This window comes from Theileria equi, chromosome 1 (genome assembly GCF_000342415.1).
Source record: "Theileria equi strain WA chromosome 1, complete sequence".
In the NCBI taxonomy this organism is placed as follows: Eukaryota; Apicomplexa; class Aconoidasida; order Piroplasmida; family Theileriidae; genus Theileria; species Theileria equi.
This window is the reverse complement of record NC_021366.1, coordinates 2,502,385-2,518,936: the sequence shown is the minus strand read 5'-3', so window position 1 is coordinate 2,518,936 and position 16,552 is coordinate 2,502,385. Positions and strand designations below refer to the sequence as shown.

Below are 16,552 nucleotides of genomic sequence, written 5' to 3'. Positions count from 1 at the left end.
GAACTCGAGGCACTGGGACAATGAAGACTAGCCATCTTCTTTTATTCTCGACGGTCAATTTCTGCAAGGCTGACGATAGAGACGATGTTTTGCCTCAAGTTTTTGCCAATTGTCCGATTTTGGGCCAAGATTACAATAACTACCCACTAGAGGTGGAGGATGTCGTTGTTACGTCTGATGCAAGGGACCAGGTGACCATGGATATAATGCACTTGGACAGGGAGACATTTCACGTTAATGATTGCGTTTCATACGGAGTCCATTTTGGTGAGGTTTTACCAAGGACAAAATACAAGGTAACAAGAGTGACCTACTGCAACGAGGTCCTCTTTATAGCGCCAGAGAGCTGGGAATGCAACCGCACAACCTTTTATACAGATGGAACAAATATGCTCGTAATAATGTGGTACAGACGGGGAGAATTGAGAGACCAATTGGCGGTTTATAAACGAGGGGATTCGAGTTGGCAAGAGGTGGACCAGATGGCTGCTGATGAAATCATTTTTGACATGGTCAAGGAGCCGCCTGAACACAAGAGCAAACCAAGGAGATTTGTAGGGGCTTAAATATGTTCAGTATGGAGATAAAGTGCATATGCATGCATGCATAAAAGATGATGATTACCCGTGGACTCGCTTACAAGCCTTGTAAATTTGGTGTAGATTAATTTCTGCTTCTGCGTCGACTATGTGCGGATCGATTTCCAAGAGTTCATTTTCAATCGAGACGTCAATCATATTTTCCGTGTGTTTTAGAACGTCTTCAGAGATTGAATCCAAATCACTATCCTTGTCGATACTGTTACGTTCTGGTAGATCCCTCCTTTTTTCTTCATCTTCCTTTGAAGGGATTTCGGAAACATCTCCAAAGCTTCCTACGGATAGAATGGAGCGTTGCGAGATTCTAAAGTAGGATTGTTTGTGCGAACGGTATATAAAGTTGCGCAATTGCCTTCTGACTTCATCCGGATACAACTGTTCAACGACCATGAGGAATGGCTTGAAATCGGAGGACGACTTTTTTAAAATCATTGGTCCCTGTTCCGCGTACCCGTGCTCCGAGATATCATCCACAAACATCCACTGGAAGATTAGAAAGTCATTTAGCCGTAATGTACACGCGATATCGATAATCTTGATCGCCTCCGATAACAAGACATACTTGTCCTCTGCAACAAAGTCCTCATCCGTCATGGACTTCCAAGGTGCACCAAGAGATGTACTTGTGGCTATAGCCGCTACACTGGGAGCATTTCCAGATGCGGACGGAGCTTGCATAGAAACAGATCCAGAGGCTGACTTGCACATTTCTGGTACGATTGCAGTGGCTTCTTTACCAATCAAATTATCTCGTTCACGATCAAAGATTTTAATGAGTTCAGATAACAAGACAGGCCATAACACGGTTAAATGCTGTTGCGACATTTTAATCAACAATACCCTCATTACAAACAAACATTTTGCCCTTAGCTCATTATCGTCGTAAGCCCTAGCATTCTCAGCTAGACGCTCAATAATAGTTGATATATGTGCCGCAAACGTATCATTTTGACATGCATACAAAACAAACGCCAACCTCTTGAGGTACTTTATCCTAGTTTGTATATTTACCACACGACTGGTAAAGACAGAAGTGTGAGGAGGTGATGTGTACCAGTCAAGTTTCATCAGCCTGTCCGTAGTACCTTTGCACTCCTCATTTACAACGTCTCTAAAGATGTTGATTATGCAACGGAAGCAGCGTCTATCAGTTTTGAAAAAATCTGGACTATGAATGTGATCAATTATGGACTTTTTGATGCACAAGAGGGATCCTTCGTAGAGAGCAAATGGAAGGTTCTTCAAAAACAAAAGTATGAGATAGCGATAGTGAAGCATTGATTCCTGCTTATCCTGCAACATTGGCAGAATGTATGGTGATAGATTCTTATAGAGGGTCTGGAAAAAAATGTTTGTAAGACAAGACCTCCTGTTTAGCTGTCCAATTTCATAGCTGAAGAATATGAGCTCTGCCAGTGCATTGTTAGAACAACAATCACTAGGTCCCATAGCAAAGTCTCCATTTTCACCAAGAGGACCATAGTTGGCGGAACCTTTAGTTCCCATTTTTTCCAGAGTCCCCACCGTATACTCTTTACCATAATACCTATTGTTTATTATCAAAATATTTACGGGCAATGGAGGTTCCAAGTCGTAAAGTTTTGGTTGCAGCCAAGAACAGACCTTGTGCATGTAGAATCCAGCGCTTTGGTGAATTATCACCAGAATTAAATCACTAAAGAGTTTTTTACAAACTTTGGTAAAGACATTGGCATCATTACATGGATGAGCCTTGTCAAATTTAACAAGCGTGTGGAATATCCAAATAAAAACTGATGGTTGGCGAGGGAATGAAAGGGACAAATTTATCCATCTCTGAAGTGCATGGTATGTTGTTACAGTATCAGCTTCTGGCATAATTGGACTTGTTATTATGGAGTAAATAAATTCGCATACAGAAGAATCGCGAATCATTGAATTTAGTATAGAATATCCACTACTTTCACGATAACTTGATGTCTTTGCAAATGGCTCCAACATATCCAGAATGTACTCGAGTGTTTTTGGGGCAGAAAAGTCCGGTGTACAACTTATCAAGTTTAAGACAATCTGCTTAATTTCTCTCTTGTTAGGAGACTTTTCGGCAATTTCCCATACATGTAAACACCCCTTTGTAAAATGATATGGTAGTCTAGCGTACAAGAGTCTAAAGAGACGCATAATCTGTTTTGATATATTTTCCACTGACATGATAATGTCCAAACGTATGGTCTCTGTGCTGCAGGACTGAGCCATTGTATCATGCCCTAGGATAGTCCCCCGCCCAGTTGTCCTTTTCACGTCAACTTGACTCTTGTCTTCCTCCTCAGCTTCTTGTCCCAGGGACGTTTCTGGGAAGGTCATGATATCATGTAGTCTACTATTTTCCTTCTTTCCCTTCCAATCTTTATCTAGAGAATCCTTTGCCCAAATAATTGCTTGTACACATACTTCCAGGACCTCCGAGAGATCGAAAATAACAAAGTCATCAGTTACAGGGTCAGTAACAACTTTCTTTGGCTTCATTCCACCAAACCCAAAAATCTGCCAGGAGGTTCCATCATTTGAATCATCACTTTGTAGGCTATTCGCTCTAATGAGTGAATGAAGACTAATTCCAGCTGAAGTCCTCTTTGATTGTCTTATATAATCTCGCACAATCGAACCCTCATCAACAACCTTTTCTGAAACATGGCTTAGCATAAAATAAAGACCCCTAAGATAGTGGAAAAGCCCGCTAATCCCGATCCAATCCTTTCCAAAATTTATAGCATTGCAAAATTCATGAATAAAACAGGACGCATATTTTATACCATCCGTCCCACTAAGATATTTGAGGTTATAGATTGAAAAGTCAATGTAAGACTGGAGTAAATGGGACCTCTTTGTCTTTGCACTATTTCTTATGCAATGATCAATGATCGATGTAAAGAGCCCATCATCGGATAGTCTCTTTAGAGACGTCAACTGAGCCTTTTTAATTAGTGCTACATTCATAATATACACTGGAGGCAACACTGAAGTCCTCCCATCAAATGTATCTCTTGACAAATTTGACAAGAGATCATCAGCCAGACTCTGTTCCTTATGGATACCAAATTTGGTAGTATAGTCATACTCTGGAATAGTGTCAGTGGTAAATGTGCGTTTAAGTGATCCATCTTCTTCCAAACCCTTTGCCACATCGTGACTCACAACTGCAAAAGTACTGAAGTCTGAGGGTTTAAAATGTGATTTACGCTCAGATGGATATTTTGAAATATTATTTGCAAGTAAAAGAAGTGAAGAGGTAGCTTTACTCAATCCACTCGTTTCTAAATGACAACGATCCATGACAACCTTGAGAAGATAAATCATTTGGGTTTGAATAATCGTTTCATCCTTTAAATGAAAATGGTAGAGCGCACAAAGGAGATGGCGAGATACCAAACAAGCAACCTCTTTTGCACGGCTCGGAGGTTGTATACATGAGAGAAAGAGTTTCATGAAGTCAATGGCAGTACATCTAAACATCATTGTATTTTCCTGAATGATACTATCCTTTGGATGTTCAGCATTTTGAATAATTTCGCTATAGGATAACAGTTCCTCAAACTTCTCTATATTTAGCAAATATGAAATATCCACATTAAGACAAATGTACTTTAGCGTCACAACAACAATCAAATCAACGTAATCATAAATACACTTATCACTATATGAGATCTTTTGAGGATCATCTAATTTTGGAAATGCCATAGTATTATCCTCTTGTTCTAAATTTGCAGTTGTAAACTTATTTGTGGAAAATGAAGCTGTTTGAAATCTTCCCGAAAAGAAATCCGAACTTTTATAAAGGGCTGAGTTTCCCCTGGAATTGGAATTAACACTTTTGGGGGATTCAGAATTCGAGCGTCCAGTGAAGCTCGTTGATCCAGAAAGTTCATTATATACATCTTCCCCTTGAACCAATCGCAACAACCTAATTGGTACTTGTCTTCGCTGCATCATATCAAGCAATGCCTGACCCTCGCGTCCGACGATTGAAGACAAATTCCTAAATTTCCTCAAAATCTCACAAATATACGAACTATATGAGCAACTATTCTTGTCAAACGTGAGTAAAGATGCAATGATGGGATCCAAGAGATGCGAGAGCATGTGTATAGACTCTGAGAGGAATGCCCGAGAATAATAATGCAACTTTGGGTCAGATTCTTCAACATTATCCAAAATACAACCAACAGCCTCTGGGAAAACAATTTGGTCCGGTGCATGGATATGAGAAAAGCGCCAAAACACACCAAACCTTAATATTGCGGTAATCTTTAACTCAACAACTGGCGTTGTCAAATCCTTAACAATGATAACTTCTGCTTCATCTCTAGCCCTTGGAATTGTTGAAATAAGTTGTAACAACAAAAGCACAATCTCGGAGTGACTTGTAACATACTTTTCATCTAAACTATTCCACAACTGTGAGATAATATTGCGCAAGTGCTTACCAGACCCAGAAATATAGTTTTTCAAAAAGCTCCTACTGGGTAACCGCAAAAGCTCTGTGAATGTTCTAATACCACGACAAAATAGTTGAGGGTTTGGTGAAGTTGCACAGCTCAGTAGACACGATATCCAATTTTCCAATTCTGGTTCCTTTCCTTCTCCAGCCGACTTATCCATGGGATCAGTTGAATTTATCTTGTCAGCAGCCACCGGGTCAGTAAAACTATTTGTTCCTGAAGAATTGCTAAGGGCAATGGAACTTCTGAATCCATGAAGACCCAGGGACCCTATACTCAACATTCTTGACAAGCTTTGGTTCGGATAGTATGTTTCATCCAACTTTGTTAAATCAACCTTTGTCACACCAAGTGAAACGTTTTGTTTTGTCTGATCACCCTTTGAAGCATCACGATGTGCAAAGGAGTGAGTGACTGGAAAAATTGAAAGATAATCTTCAAGTGCAACAAATCTTACAGCCAAATCATTAAGCGCATCCATAATGTTCAATTCGAAAACTGTGAGATAATTGTGTTTCTGTTCAAAATGGACTAGAGCCATTGAATAAAATGTGTTTAAATAGTGGGATATCTTGTCATTACAAGATTTTTGTGATTCCACCAACACATTAATCTCTTCAATTTCATTTTCCATCAAGTTTACTTCATTAAAACAAAAATAATTACATTCACCCTTGATAATAGTCTCTATCCTAGAGAGAATAGATGATGTATACATTAGCAAATGGCTGATTATGTATATATTATACTTGATATCCATTTTGTGTAGATTATTCAAAGAGTTGTCTAGTAACATGAATAGACCACAAATCGCTGTCTCACAAAATGTAATGGTGTGCATTTCATCCAAGTATATACTACACAATTCCAGCAATTCGCTCCATACGCTGGAAGAGCTGTAATCTCCCTCACCAATTACACCATTAAAATTGTTAATTATAGCATTGAATACAACTCTTGTTGAGGTTAAACTCGTGTTGAATATCAAACGAGTTTCTTGAATGATGGCTGCACGCCACTCAGGTTCCTCATTTTCCTTACAAATATGCTGCAAAATTGGTATGCAAAGCACTGGCATGAGTTCATCTGTTATACCAGCCATATCAATGTCCGAAATAAATGTCACAATAATTTTTATTGGCATCAAGACCTCTTCTAGAGTCTTGCCCTTTGTAAGGAGCAAATCCTTCACCGCACTAATGATAATATTCTTAGAGTGATTTGTAAAATACGTCAAATCTACATACTCTATTGATTCATTCAAATCATTTGTATTAAATATCCACTGATACAACCTTCTAGTTAGTGACCAATCTCTTTTAATTAGCAACTTTAGACACTCTTTGCACAAGTCTGATTTTTCCTCATGACTAAACGTGCTCGAGTCTAGGGGAAAATGTTTTGTTAGCAAATTTATCATCTCACGAAGAACAAGCATGGACTCATCCTCAGTTGTTGCCTTTAGACTCTTCATAACCAAATTATGGCGATTTGGGAGCAGTACTTCAACTCTTTCCATAGGAAGGAGAGGTACTCCAGGTGCTAATTTGTTAGCAATGACGTAGAGGGTGGGAAGACGGATCTTGCTAGCCTTTAACAAGATAAGCCAGAGGGCTCTCATGTAAAACTTTTCTGACACGCAGTTGCTAATTTTTTCTAGCGTAGTGCAGACCTTTTCAAAAGTTTCCGACTTTTCATCTTCCAGACCTGGTATGATACAAATTAGCAGTCCAATGAGGCAAGGCAAAAGTTTCGTTCCCAGGGGGATATAGTACTGATCAATGAGATCCAGAAAAATTGGACGCACAGAGATCGAGCTGAATGGAAAGAATGGGAAGAGCCCGGTGCTAAAGAGGGCCAAATCTTTTGCGAGTCCTTCTGGAGTGGTCTTTTCCAAAATGGCTCCATACACTTCCAATGCCCTAATGTGTACACCGCTTGGCAGCAACGGGTTGAGACATTGTGCCAGACGCTTACAAATCGTTTCCTTGTAGGGAATAGTTGCGATATTTGAGTGTTTAATTATACGGTAGAGGCGGACCAAACAGTTTGTTAAATCAGCCCACTCCCTCGGTTTCTCAAACTGCGCAAGAATGCTCTGGATCTCATTGTCCAGCTTCTTCATGTCAGCCTTTGGAACCGAGAGGCTTGAACTTGTTGTCGAAGAATCGTTTATCATCGCAACGCACGAGATTTCCTGTCAACCTTTAGACACATTTCTTCTCCTGTACTTGTACAGCTGAGTCCTGTCTACATCTCGTACTTCTGAACCCAGAAAAGGTCTCCGAATGGCCTTTACTGAGCCTTTTCATCCAAATCTCCAGACGGCTCCTCCTCTATCCAACTACCCCTTGACTATACCTCTGACGCCCCTATTCAAGACTGAGATGAGTTTTGCACGAGATACCTCGCTATCGAGACAAAATCCTGGTCCCTCGGTGATGGACAAGCCACAAGTTTTCTGAGCGGCTAGTCCATTTAAAAACAAGTCCGCGGTTATGTCCTACCGAATAACCGCAATTTATTTTTATACTACAGAAATGACAAGGATAACTGAAAGTGGTAGGGAGGACAAGCGGTGGCCAACGTACACACCAACCTGACCAGAGGGCAGTTCCACAATAGTCGCAGCGGCGGTCACTTCAGCCAGTAGATTAAAAATTCATGGAAATAAAGTCCGTGGCAACAGAGACGGCGAGTACAATTGGCACAGAAACCGGTGCGAGGTGACAGCCAGGCGCAACGACGCAGGTCTCCAGGAGCCTCTAGACATGAGAGGTACCTAGAAGGGTACAAAGAGGAGGAAATTCAGTGACTAGATGACTCGGAAGAAATTTCCGCGCAATCATGGTGTCTAATACGAGAGGAGCTCAGACCGATTGGAGTTGTAACAGTACTGTGGATGGTATCTTTGGTAAGACTATGCACTGCAAGCTTTTGGTACCGTTGAGAAAGTGAGCCATGTGAGGTGCCCAGCATTGAGTGGTTTGTATGTTCATTAATGGATGGAGTATAGAAGGGACAAAGGGAGGATGGATGTATAGATGAGGAGTAGCTAAGAGACTGCTCATGGATCTCAGAGTCTTGAAAGACATACTCTCTATGGACATGGAGGATGACTGATAGATGGCTCCAGTTAAATCCAAAGAACAAATGTGGAGAGATTATTGGAGCAGAATGTAGTTGCAAATGGCATCCTGATAAACCAGGTGGACTAGAAGCCAAGAAGGTGACTGACTATGGTAATGCTGTTGGTTTTATTGCCTATACTCATTTCAGTAAAGAGGAATTCAAATTACTAAAAAGTCTAGGTAATGGAGAGGAACCTTATGATAATTATGAAAGCCAATCCACAGAGATTATTCACAAGTTAGATGGATTTGCTTGCTCATACCGGAATTATGTCACTATTAATCTCACAAAAGGTGGAACATCTCAGATTAGTTATTGTTGCAATAAGCATGGTAAGACTAAGAAGGATGGTAGTGCTAAAGTCAGAGTTGATCAAGTGACGATTCGTTGTAAAGACCATGGGGAATCAAGTTCCCTTAAAGCCTACAAACATTCCGTTAATCAAGGAGTGGACCTTGCAGGTATAAGGTACTACGATAACGGCCAGTATGGTGGTAGGAGGAAAATAAATTTGAAAAAAGTACCATTTCCTATACAGGATTCACCCAGTGCCTATGCCTTTTATTGCAACCAGAATACTCCAGTGTTGCTATATCTAAACTATAATGGACAAAATGATGTTAAGGGCTGGTACCAGAAAGACAAGCTTACTAATAGTGATAATGGCAGTGAAGAGTGGATAAAAGTAGAAAATCTCGACAAAATAATGCCTAATGATCTTGGTAACCTTACCTGTAAGCAGTGGAGTGATCTTAAGAAGGAACTTGACAAGCACGGTGACAATGGTTTGGAAGAATGTCCTGACGGAGCTAAACAACTAGAACAACAGGAACTGGAACAAGAATCACTATCACATGCTGATGGAGGACCTACTGGTAAAGCTGGTGATGATAGTGCAGCTGCTAGCCTAGGTGGAGATGTTCCTCCTGGACCTGAAGCTCCTGATGAAGATGGTAAAGGACCTACTGGTGATCAAGTGTCTACTGAAAAAATTGACTCTCCATCTGCTGAACAAACACAAATTAATGTTCAATCTTCTGAAGATTCTCATAAACAACGTATTGATGTCTCACCTGGTCAAGCTACTACTCAAGATGCTGCTCAATCTGGAGATGGTAATGGAGGACAACCTGCTCCTGATGAAACTAATACTTCTACTACTCAAGCTGCTACTTCTACTTCTGAATCTACTCGAACTGAAGGATCTCCTGATCCTCAACCTGCTCAAGCTGTTACTGGTCTTGAAGTTGTTGGTGGAGCTACTGGTCTTGGATCTATCATCTCTGGAGTTTTTGGTGGATCCGCTGCAACATTTTTTGGAACATGCAAACTTACATATAACAAAGAACACAAGACAACATTTATTCACAAATTACAATGGTTACATCAACTCTGAAACAAGTCGTCTTGGCCACTATCAGTCTCTTGCCAAAAATGAGCAGACAAGTGACCATTGTGCAATAGGCGTACCCATTTGCTCTCATGGACTAGCTTCATCATTATCATCACCCTTTACATCTTCAACATTCCCATTCTTTGCGGTGGCTTCGGCTTCAAGTTCGACAAAAAGGGAAATTTTCCTAGTGAGCGCATTGGTTAGATACCTTTTGAGTTCTTGACTAATTTGCAGTCGTTTCGGCTGGGCCAATTTTGCTTCAAAAATGTCCACAGCATTCGAATCGCTAGTTTGCATGCTAGGCAAAACTTCCTGTGGGTCCACCGAGTATTCTTCCCTGGGTTCCTTTTCTCTAGCTTCCAAATATTCACTCTTGTCCATGTCATATCTGTTTGGATCATACTCTTCTCCATAGTACCCATTCTGGCCTACAAAATAATCGCCCATGCCTGCGCAATCTGCATTTTCTAGACTAGATGCAATGTTGATGCGTTGGACAGAATGTTCATATGAACCAGAAGAGTCACTAAACTCCTCCATCCTATTAGCTTCTTCATCGCTATTGTAATTTACAACTCGTGACTCGTAGGCGGATGCCAAGAAATCTTTCATGTACTCGCTCTTTTCGTTGTCGGTGGACCCATTTACTGGTGTTTCCACAGTGTTGGCAGTCTTTGCATTTTCAGTCTGTACTCCCTCTCCAGTCAAATTGCCAACGAGGAGCATCATTCCATCCACTGATGGCACCTCTTCGACTCGTTCATTCCTGGAGATATTCAAAACCGGAATTCTCCTTTCGCAGACTACCGGGAATGGCACATGGACAATTTTCTCTCGTTCCACAATTGTAGGCACATCCACAATCTTTTCCACATACTCAATCTCTGGCACCTCAACCACCTTTTCCTCCTCGATAATCTTTGGTACCTTTTTAATGCGTTCCACTGTGACTGGTCGTTTAATCTCCTTGACCTTGTACTTTACAATTGGCTTTACGACCTCAACGTACTTGTCCACAACTTGCAACTGAGGCACATGCACAACCTTTTCGTTAATTTCCTCAACCATGACCTCCACAATCTTTTCTCTAGTAATCGGCTTCAAGATTATGGCTCTATTGAGGTAAATCACATTGCCCTTGATGATGGTGTCCAGTTCACTGGTGTTGACAAAGCTGTGGAAGGGGATCCCCTTGAAGTTGTAGTCATTGAAGTGGGCATTGACAGTGTTCATAAAGTCGCTGTCTGCCGATATGCGCCTATTGAAAGGCGGCGCTCCTCTTGTCATTTTAATCTCAATTTATGGGACGCAAATTGTTCTCGAGTCCAGATACTTTACAACTTCTCCTCTACTATGATGTAATGTATATAAACGGACCAACTTGCGCGTTACAAGTCAAAAAACGCGGTAATGAGCTCTTGCACGCAAATCTCCTTGGGTATGCTGTCGAGGCTGAGCGCGGCTTTTTGGAGAAATAACAGGTTCCTTGCAAGTTTAAATGATGATGCTAGAGTTTATAAATACTAAAAGTGTCGCATGCACACATCAAGGATCATTGTGGCCGAGATTTGCAGTCATGAGTCGTCGTGAGCCCGGACCTATTCCGGGCATTTACAGGCTCCTTAGCACCCTCCAACCAGATTAACCAGACTATACATGTGAGATGGAATGGGAAGGGGTGGTCTGAAAGGGCCTCTAGCAGAGTCTGGAGGCTCTCCAAGAAGAGACTGGCAAGCCCCGTGTGTAGCCAGGAAGGCCGATACTCCGCCAGTTCCAGGGAGCTTATCACTGGCTTGTGCTTTGACAGGTCTGGCAACGTCGGAAAACGGCGCTATGACGGACGGAATGTGGAGAAAGAGAAGGACGTGGTGGCCTCCACACAGTCGAAGTTATTCCGCCAAAAACAAACTCTTGTGAGCTAAAAATCGGCAGACACATGTATGTCACATAGAAAAGATTGAATCGCGGTAGTTTGAAGCGAATGGGCTTGATTATCGCAACATTTATGGAGGATTCTGTCTTTTGCGGGAACGAGGCCAAATTGTCATGTTTTTTGGCCTAAAAGTCCTCCAAAGGCTACTTTTCATCGCAATTGTCATTTCGTCTCGTGGATTCCTCGAGGATTTGTGGAAAAACGCCGCCAGCGCGCTCTTTGCTGACTCACTCTGCCATGGGCTGAATGAGAGGTTTGGGGGCGCCTCCCTCGGGTCTCCCCTGGAGGGTTTAGAGTATTCAGCAAGAGGTTCTGGTAGACCTGGGAATCGCTGGTCTAGACGCTGGTTTGGTCGGCCTAGAAATGACCAGTCGAGTTACACACTGAGCTCGTTTCAGTCGTCTTTTAGGCGTCATGCTCGACCATTGATCCGGCCATTTGGTAAAGCGAGGCATGATGAAAAGGGTAGGAAGGCGTGCAGAGCCTTTTTGATGCCTCCAAGCCTGGGAGGAATGATGGCACGAGGTCATGGAACCAACGGTTTTGGGAGAATAAAGAGACGCTATCGCATAAATCTCATGGAGAATGAAAAGAAACACGAACTGCTCAAGAAATTATACCTGGAACGAGAACACTACCTCAAGAATTCATCCAGAAAAAAGTCAAACATGTACAGGTTTGTCTGTGCTCCCTTTTCTATTTTATGCATTTTGCTGCTACGCTTCTCTGCATTAATGTCTCTATACACACTTTGCCATTACACTCATACCTGCAGATACTTCAACATTACGTACGAGAACATTGAGCATCACTTGAATAGGACAATGGACGAATTTTTTGAGGACTTGGAAAAGGACAAGCACAATACCTTGTACATTGTCGACGGCAATGCGTTTAGTGGCCGTTACGCCGACTTGAGGATACCGGTTCCGAGGGAGTGGGCTTCGTTTGAGTTTGAGGGACAGAATCCGCATGGGCTTGAACCGGTTAGCAAGATGCCCTCGGATGTCAAGCCAAACTTTGGAAATGAGCTGTTGGAGTCGATTTACAGCCTTTTAAATTCTCCGGAATCTGGAGATGAAAAGCATGTTAGTCCAAAGAATTCTACATCTAAAGAAGCCATTGAACTATATGACGAGGTTGGAGACTATGACTACCAAGAGTTTGAGCGCTTTAAAACATACCGAAAGGATTACCTACAGAACATTGAATTCAAATCAAATGATGAATCCAAAAAGCAGAGGGAGCTTTTGCACAATTTAATGATCCAGCCAACAGCATTTCCATCGTATCTTGACCCGGATAATCCCATACTTCGCACCGGAAGGCGACGTGAATTGCAGCGCAAGCGAGACTCTGGACGTTTGCAGCGTAAGCGTTGGCACATGGATGTTCCTTCAGAGGATGACATTGCACGTGGAAGACGCAGGGTTGGTGATAATGTAACAAAGGAGTTTCTGGACTCGATTGAGTGGGAACAGCCACTCCCAACGTATCACGATTCAAACTTTTTCAAGAGGAGTTTTTACGAGTCTGGGTTTGGCGGAGATGATCGGACTCTGGATTCCTATTTTGATGTCCAGTTTATCGGAGCTACAGACGCCTACCCATTTGCCGTTTCAGCCGGAATGCAGTTTGCATGGCCCATTTATTGGTAAGTTACGTGTACTATACTCCAGATGGTGAGCTACTTGTGAGGGAGGATGAATGGTTGTCTAGGGAGTAGTTAAGAGAATGTGCTCCCTTTGGTCGTATTGAGACTACTCATGGATCTCAGAGTTTTGAAAGAGGTTTAAGATAAAGTCAAGAATGAATGTCAAGAGACATAGACATCAGCAAAAAATGCAGGGGTTCTTGTACTGATGACCCACGAATTAGTGCTAGGACAGATTTAGTAGGAGGTACTATAGACTACGGGTTTTGTGCTCATGAGAAGCTATCTACATGGATAACTGGTCTTAACTATGCTAATAAGCCCCTTAGAATAGAATATGAGAAAGGTGTATCTCATACTTCATTTTCCACCAACTATTCTATGATATGGGAGGCTACAACATATTATCGTGATTATGGTAACAGAGCCACCATACAGACTCCTCTCCTACTTGGGGTCAAGGATTATAGTGGAGCAGAATATAAATGGTATGAGAACCTAGATAAAGGTAATACAATATGGAGGAAGATCGGTAATACTAACGAATTTCCTACTATTGACCCAGGGCAGGGTGGAAATGAGTTCAAGGATAAGCTAGATCAACTAGCATGTAGGCTACAGGGTATTGTTGAAATAAACCTCTCCAAAGACAAAGATGAGGAATATTGTCACAATCATGACAATGATGAAGAAGTCTACACTAAGAAGGTAAAAGTTACACTTAACCCTGACATATTTGACTTTCCTAAGTATGTCACATTTGATCATATTCCAAATCCTCAAATTTATGGAACAACTGAATTGACTATAGGAGGATTTAACATTGGAGGTACTCCACAAAATGTGAGTGGACTACACTTCCCCGTTAAAGCTACTAAAATTACCATATTTATGCCAGCATGTGATCACAAGCCGTTCCTTTTCCACATAAAGTCTGAAAATTCATCTTACAATGATAGATGGTTTAAGAATACTGGTGGAAATGTTTGGATAGAATATAATGTGCTAACAGGCAATACACCGGATAGAGCTAATGAACGTGTTAAGAGAGACTTTGAAACCCTTACAGGAAGTTTGAGTGTAAACCAATGCAAGGCTCCTAGCGAGGTAAAACTGGACATTACTAAGATTCCATCTCCTGGAAAAAATGAAACTCTCTACTTTGATGGTAATACTCCAATACTTGTTAAGAAAGAAAACCCTAATAATATACCTAAGGTATTCTTAAAGTACTCTCATAGACCTGTCACTGGTAGTAGTAATACTTTTGTTGTAAGTAATAAGTTGAAAGATGGTCAGATAGGATCGATGAACACTATACATAATGTTAAAGGTTTTTTCGTCTACTTCTGGACTGAGAATGACAACTTACCGATCCTAGTTGGAATTAAAAAGAGTAGTTGGCAGGATGGTAGTGATCAACCAAAGTACTATAGCAAGGGCAATAGTGGATATAGTCATATTTGGACCCCTACTTGGGTATCTGGTATGAGTGAACTACAGGCACTTGATGATCAAAATTGTAGCAGGAACTATGCTATCCCTTTTGAAATAACCGATCCTACCGATCCATCCCAGTTCCTTTCTAATAAGAACGAATCCGCTTGCATAAAAACTACCAGAAGGATTACAGAATCTAAGTCTCAACCTAGTGTTCCTGGATATACTGTTCAAGAGTACATAATTAATAGAGGTGGCACTAGGATCTCTAGAGTCACACACAACGGAAAAGATACCACAGGTGTTACTCTCGCTAAAAACGATACAGTATCTAAGGTACGAGTTTACTCACATAAACCTACTAGCATTCCTCTAATGGTAGAGTTTATAAATAACGGTGGAAGTGGCTCTAAGTGGTTCTATAGTAAAGACAAAGAGGGTCTTACTTGGGGAACTCTTAGTGGAATATCCAATGGATTTTATAAAGGAAACTATCCTACTGATGAGCTTACCAGGCAACTTGATGGTATAAGGTGTGTTCGCGACAATGAGGTTACTTTGGATCTATCCTATGCTGTGTCTAGTACGCAGGCTCCATATTGTTGCAATAGTCATAATACTGGTAGTGGATACAATGTTACAGTCACCCTTCAATCTACTACAATAATTGGTTCAAAAGCTTTAGATTACTACAAACATTCTCTGACTGCTAATACTAAGCTTGCTGCAATAAAGTACTATCCTCATGGAACCTCTGATACTAGAAAGTATATCAGACCCTCTGAATTAACTTTGCCTACCACAGAACAGACTACAATATATGTTTTTTATTGTCCAAAGGATCCAGTGCTCATCTATATTAGTTCACCCGGAGAAATCTCAGCCACAGGCTGGTATAAAAAGAGCACTTCTGCTGGAGATGATTCCAAATGGATAAAAGTATTGATTGGGCTCAAAGATCCAAATAATATCAAAGGTTGTAGTCCAGAATTTGATCTACTTTCTGAAGTTCTCAGAGGGTTGAATTGTACGGACATAGGAACTTGTAATCAAAGTAAGGCTCACACAAAAGTGGATGTATCCTTTGATATATCATCTATGCAGCATAGTAAAGGAGATGTTGGATCCAAAGGACCTGCTGGCTCATCTGCCCCTCCTGGAGACCCTGGTGAAGGAACTCAGGATACTAGTACAGGAAGTAGGAGCGATAGTGGGTTGTTAGGTTCCCTCGTTGGAGATATGGGAGTGCTTCTTGGAAAAGCAGGTGAAACTGTCATAAATCTACTTACCACACCTCTAAAGACTAATGACTTTATCTCTCCATCTCCTAAAACACAAACTGCTGCTGGTGATCAATCTTCTGATGGAGCTGCTCATACTGATGTTAATAGTCCATCTGGTAGAGAAACTGGTGATAGAGTTCAAGCTGATGGAACTGCAATTCAAGATGGACTTGGTCCCCCTGCTCCTGGAGCTGCTAGTAGTGAACCTAAAGATGATACTGAAGATAATCAACCTGGAGGTGGAGTATCATACTCTGGTACTGCTGGATCTCCTACTACTTGTGGAGGATCCAATGATCCCGCCCCTCCTCCTCCTCCTCCTCAACCTGTTTCTCCTACTTCTAAAGTTACTGCTGAAGATGAAGCTCCTACTCCTCCTGAATCTGGTAAAACTGAACGTTCTACTGGTGGACTTCTTGAACTTCCTATTGCCACTAGTCTATGGTCAACCTTTGGAGTATCTTCTGGCCCTCTTGCCGGAGCTGGTGGTCTTACTGGACTTGGTTGGTGGGCATTTAAACGTTCTAAAGGAGATCCTTGGGTTAGACAAGTGTATCTTATGGATCAGTAAGAATGTACCATATTGAGTATGCATGGATTCTTATGAACCTTTATTAAATCAACATCTTTTCAACCA

The 16,552-nt window shown here is 41.4% G+C and overlaps 6 protein-coding genes across 6 annotated transcripts, besides 1 other annotated feature; 4 read left to right on the top strand and 2 right to left on the bottom strand.

The window, feature by feature from the left end:
• Positions 1–20: 20 nt before the first annotated feature.
• BEWA_029320 (hypothetical protein) lies at positions 21–566 on the top strand (the record flags this gene model as incomplete). The annotated part of the gene is made up of 1 exon (XM_004829691.1): positions 21–566. The coding sequence occupies one exon, from the start codon at positions 21–23 to the stop codon at positions 564–566; it is 546 nt and encodes a 181-aa protein (XP_004829748.1).
• A 54-nt stretch (positions 567–620) lies between these two features.
• Positions 621–7,256, bottom strand: BEWA_029310 (hypothetical protein; the record flags this gene model as incomplete). The annotated part of the gene is made up of 1 exon (XM_004829690.1): positions 621–7,256. One exon carries the CDS (start codon positions 7,254–7,256, stop codon positions 621–623), a length of 6,636 nt encoding a protein of 2,211 aa, XP_004829747.1.
• Positions 7,257–8,192: 936 nt separating this feature from the next.
• Positions 8,193–9,605, top strand: BEWA_029300 (hypothetical protein; the record flags this gene model as incomplete). Its single annotated transcript, XM_004829689.1, has 1 exon — positions 8,193–9,605. The coding sequence occupies one exon, from the start codon at positions 8,193–8,195 to the stop codon at positions 9,603–9,605; it is 1,413 nt and encodes a 470-aa protein (XP_004829746.1).
• Positions 9,606–9,689: 84 nt separating this feature from the next.
• Positions 9,690–10,892, bottom strand: BEWA_029290 (hypothetical protein; the record flags this gene model as incomplete). The annotated part of the gene is made up of 1 exon (XM_004829688.1): positions 9,690–10,892. One exon carries the CDS (start codon positions 10,890–10,892, stop codon positions 9,690–9,692), a length of 1,203 nt encoding a protein of 400 aa, XP_004829745.1.
• Positions 10,893–12,053: 1,161 nt separating this feature from the next.
• On the top strand, positions 12,054–13,196 carry BEWA_029280 (hypothetical protein; the record flags this gene model as incomplete). Its single annotated transcript, XM_004829687.1, has 2 exons — positions 12,054–12,214; positions 12,314–13,196. 2 exons carry the CDS (start codon positions 12,054–12,056, stop codon positions 13,194–13,196), a joined length of 1,044 nt encoding a protein of 347 aa, XP_004829744.1.
• A 155-nt stretch (positions 13,197–13,351) lies between these two features.
• BEWA_029270 (hypothetical protein) lies at positions 13,352–16,486 on the top strand (the record flags this gene model as incomplete). The annotated part of the gene is made up of 1 exon (XM_004829686.1): positions 13,352–16,486. One exon carries the CDS (start codon positions 13,352–13,354, stop codon positions 16,484–16,486), a length of 3,135 nt encoding a protein of 1,044 aa, XP_004829743.1.
• Positions 16,213–16,258: a sequence feature (GA-rich).
• Positions 16,487–16,552: the final 66 nt, after the last annotated feature.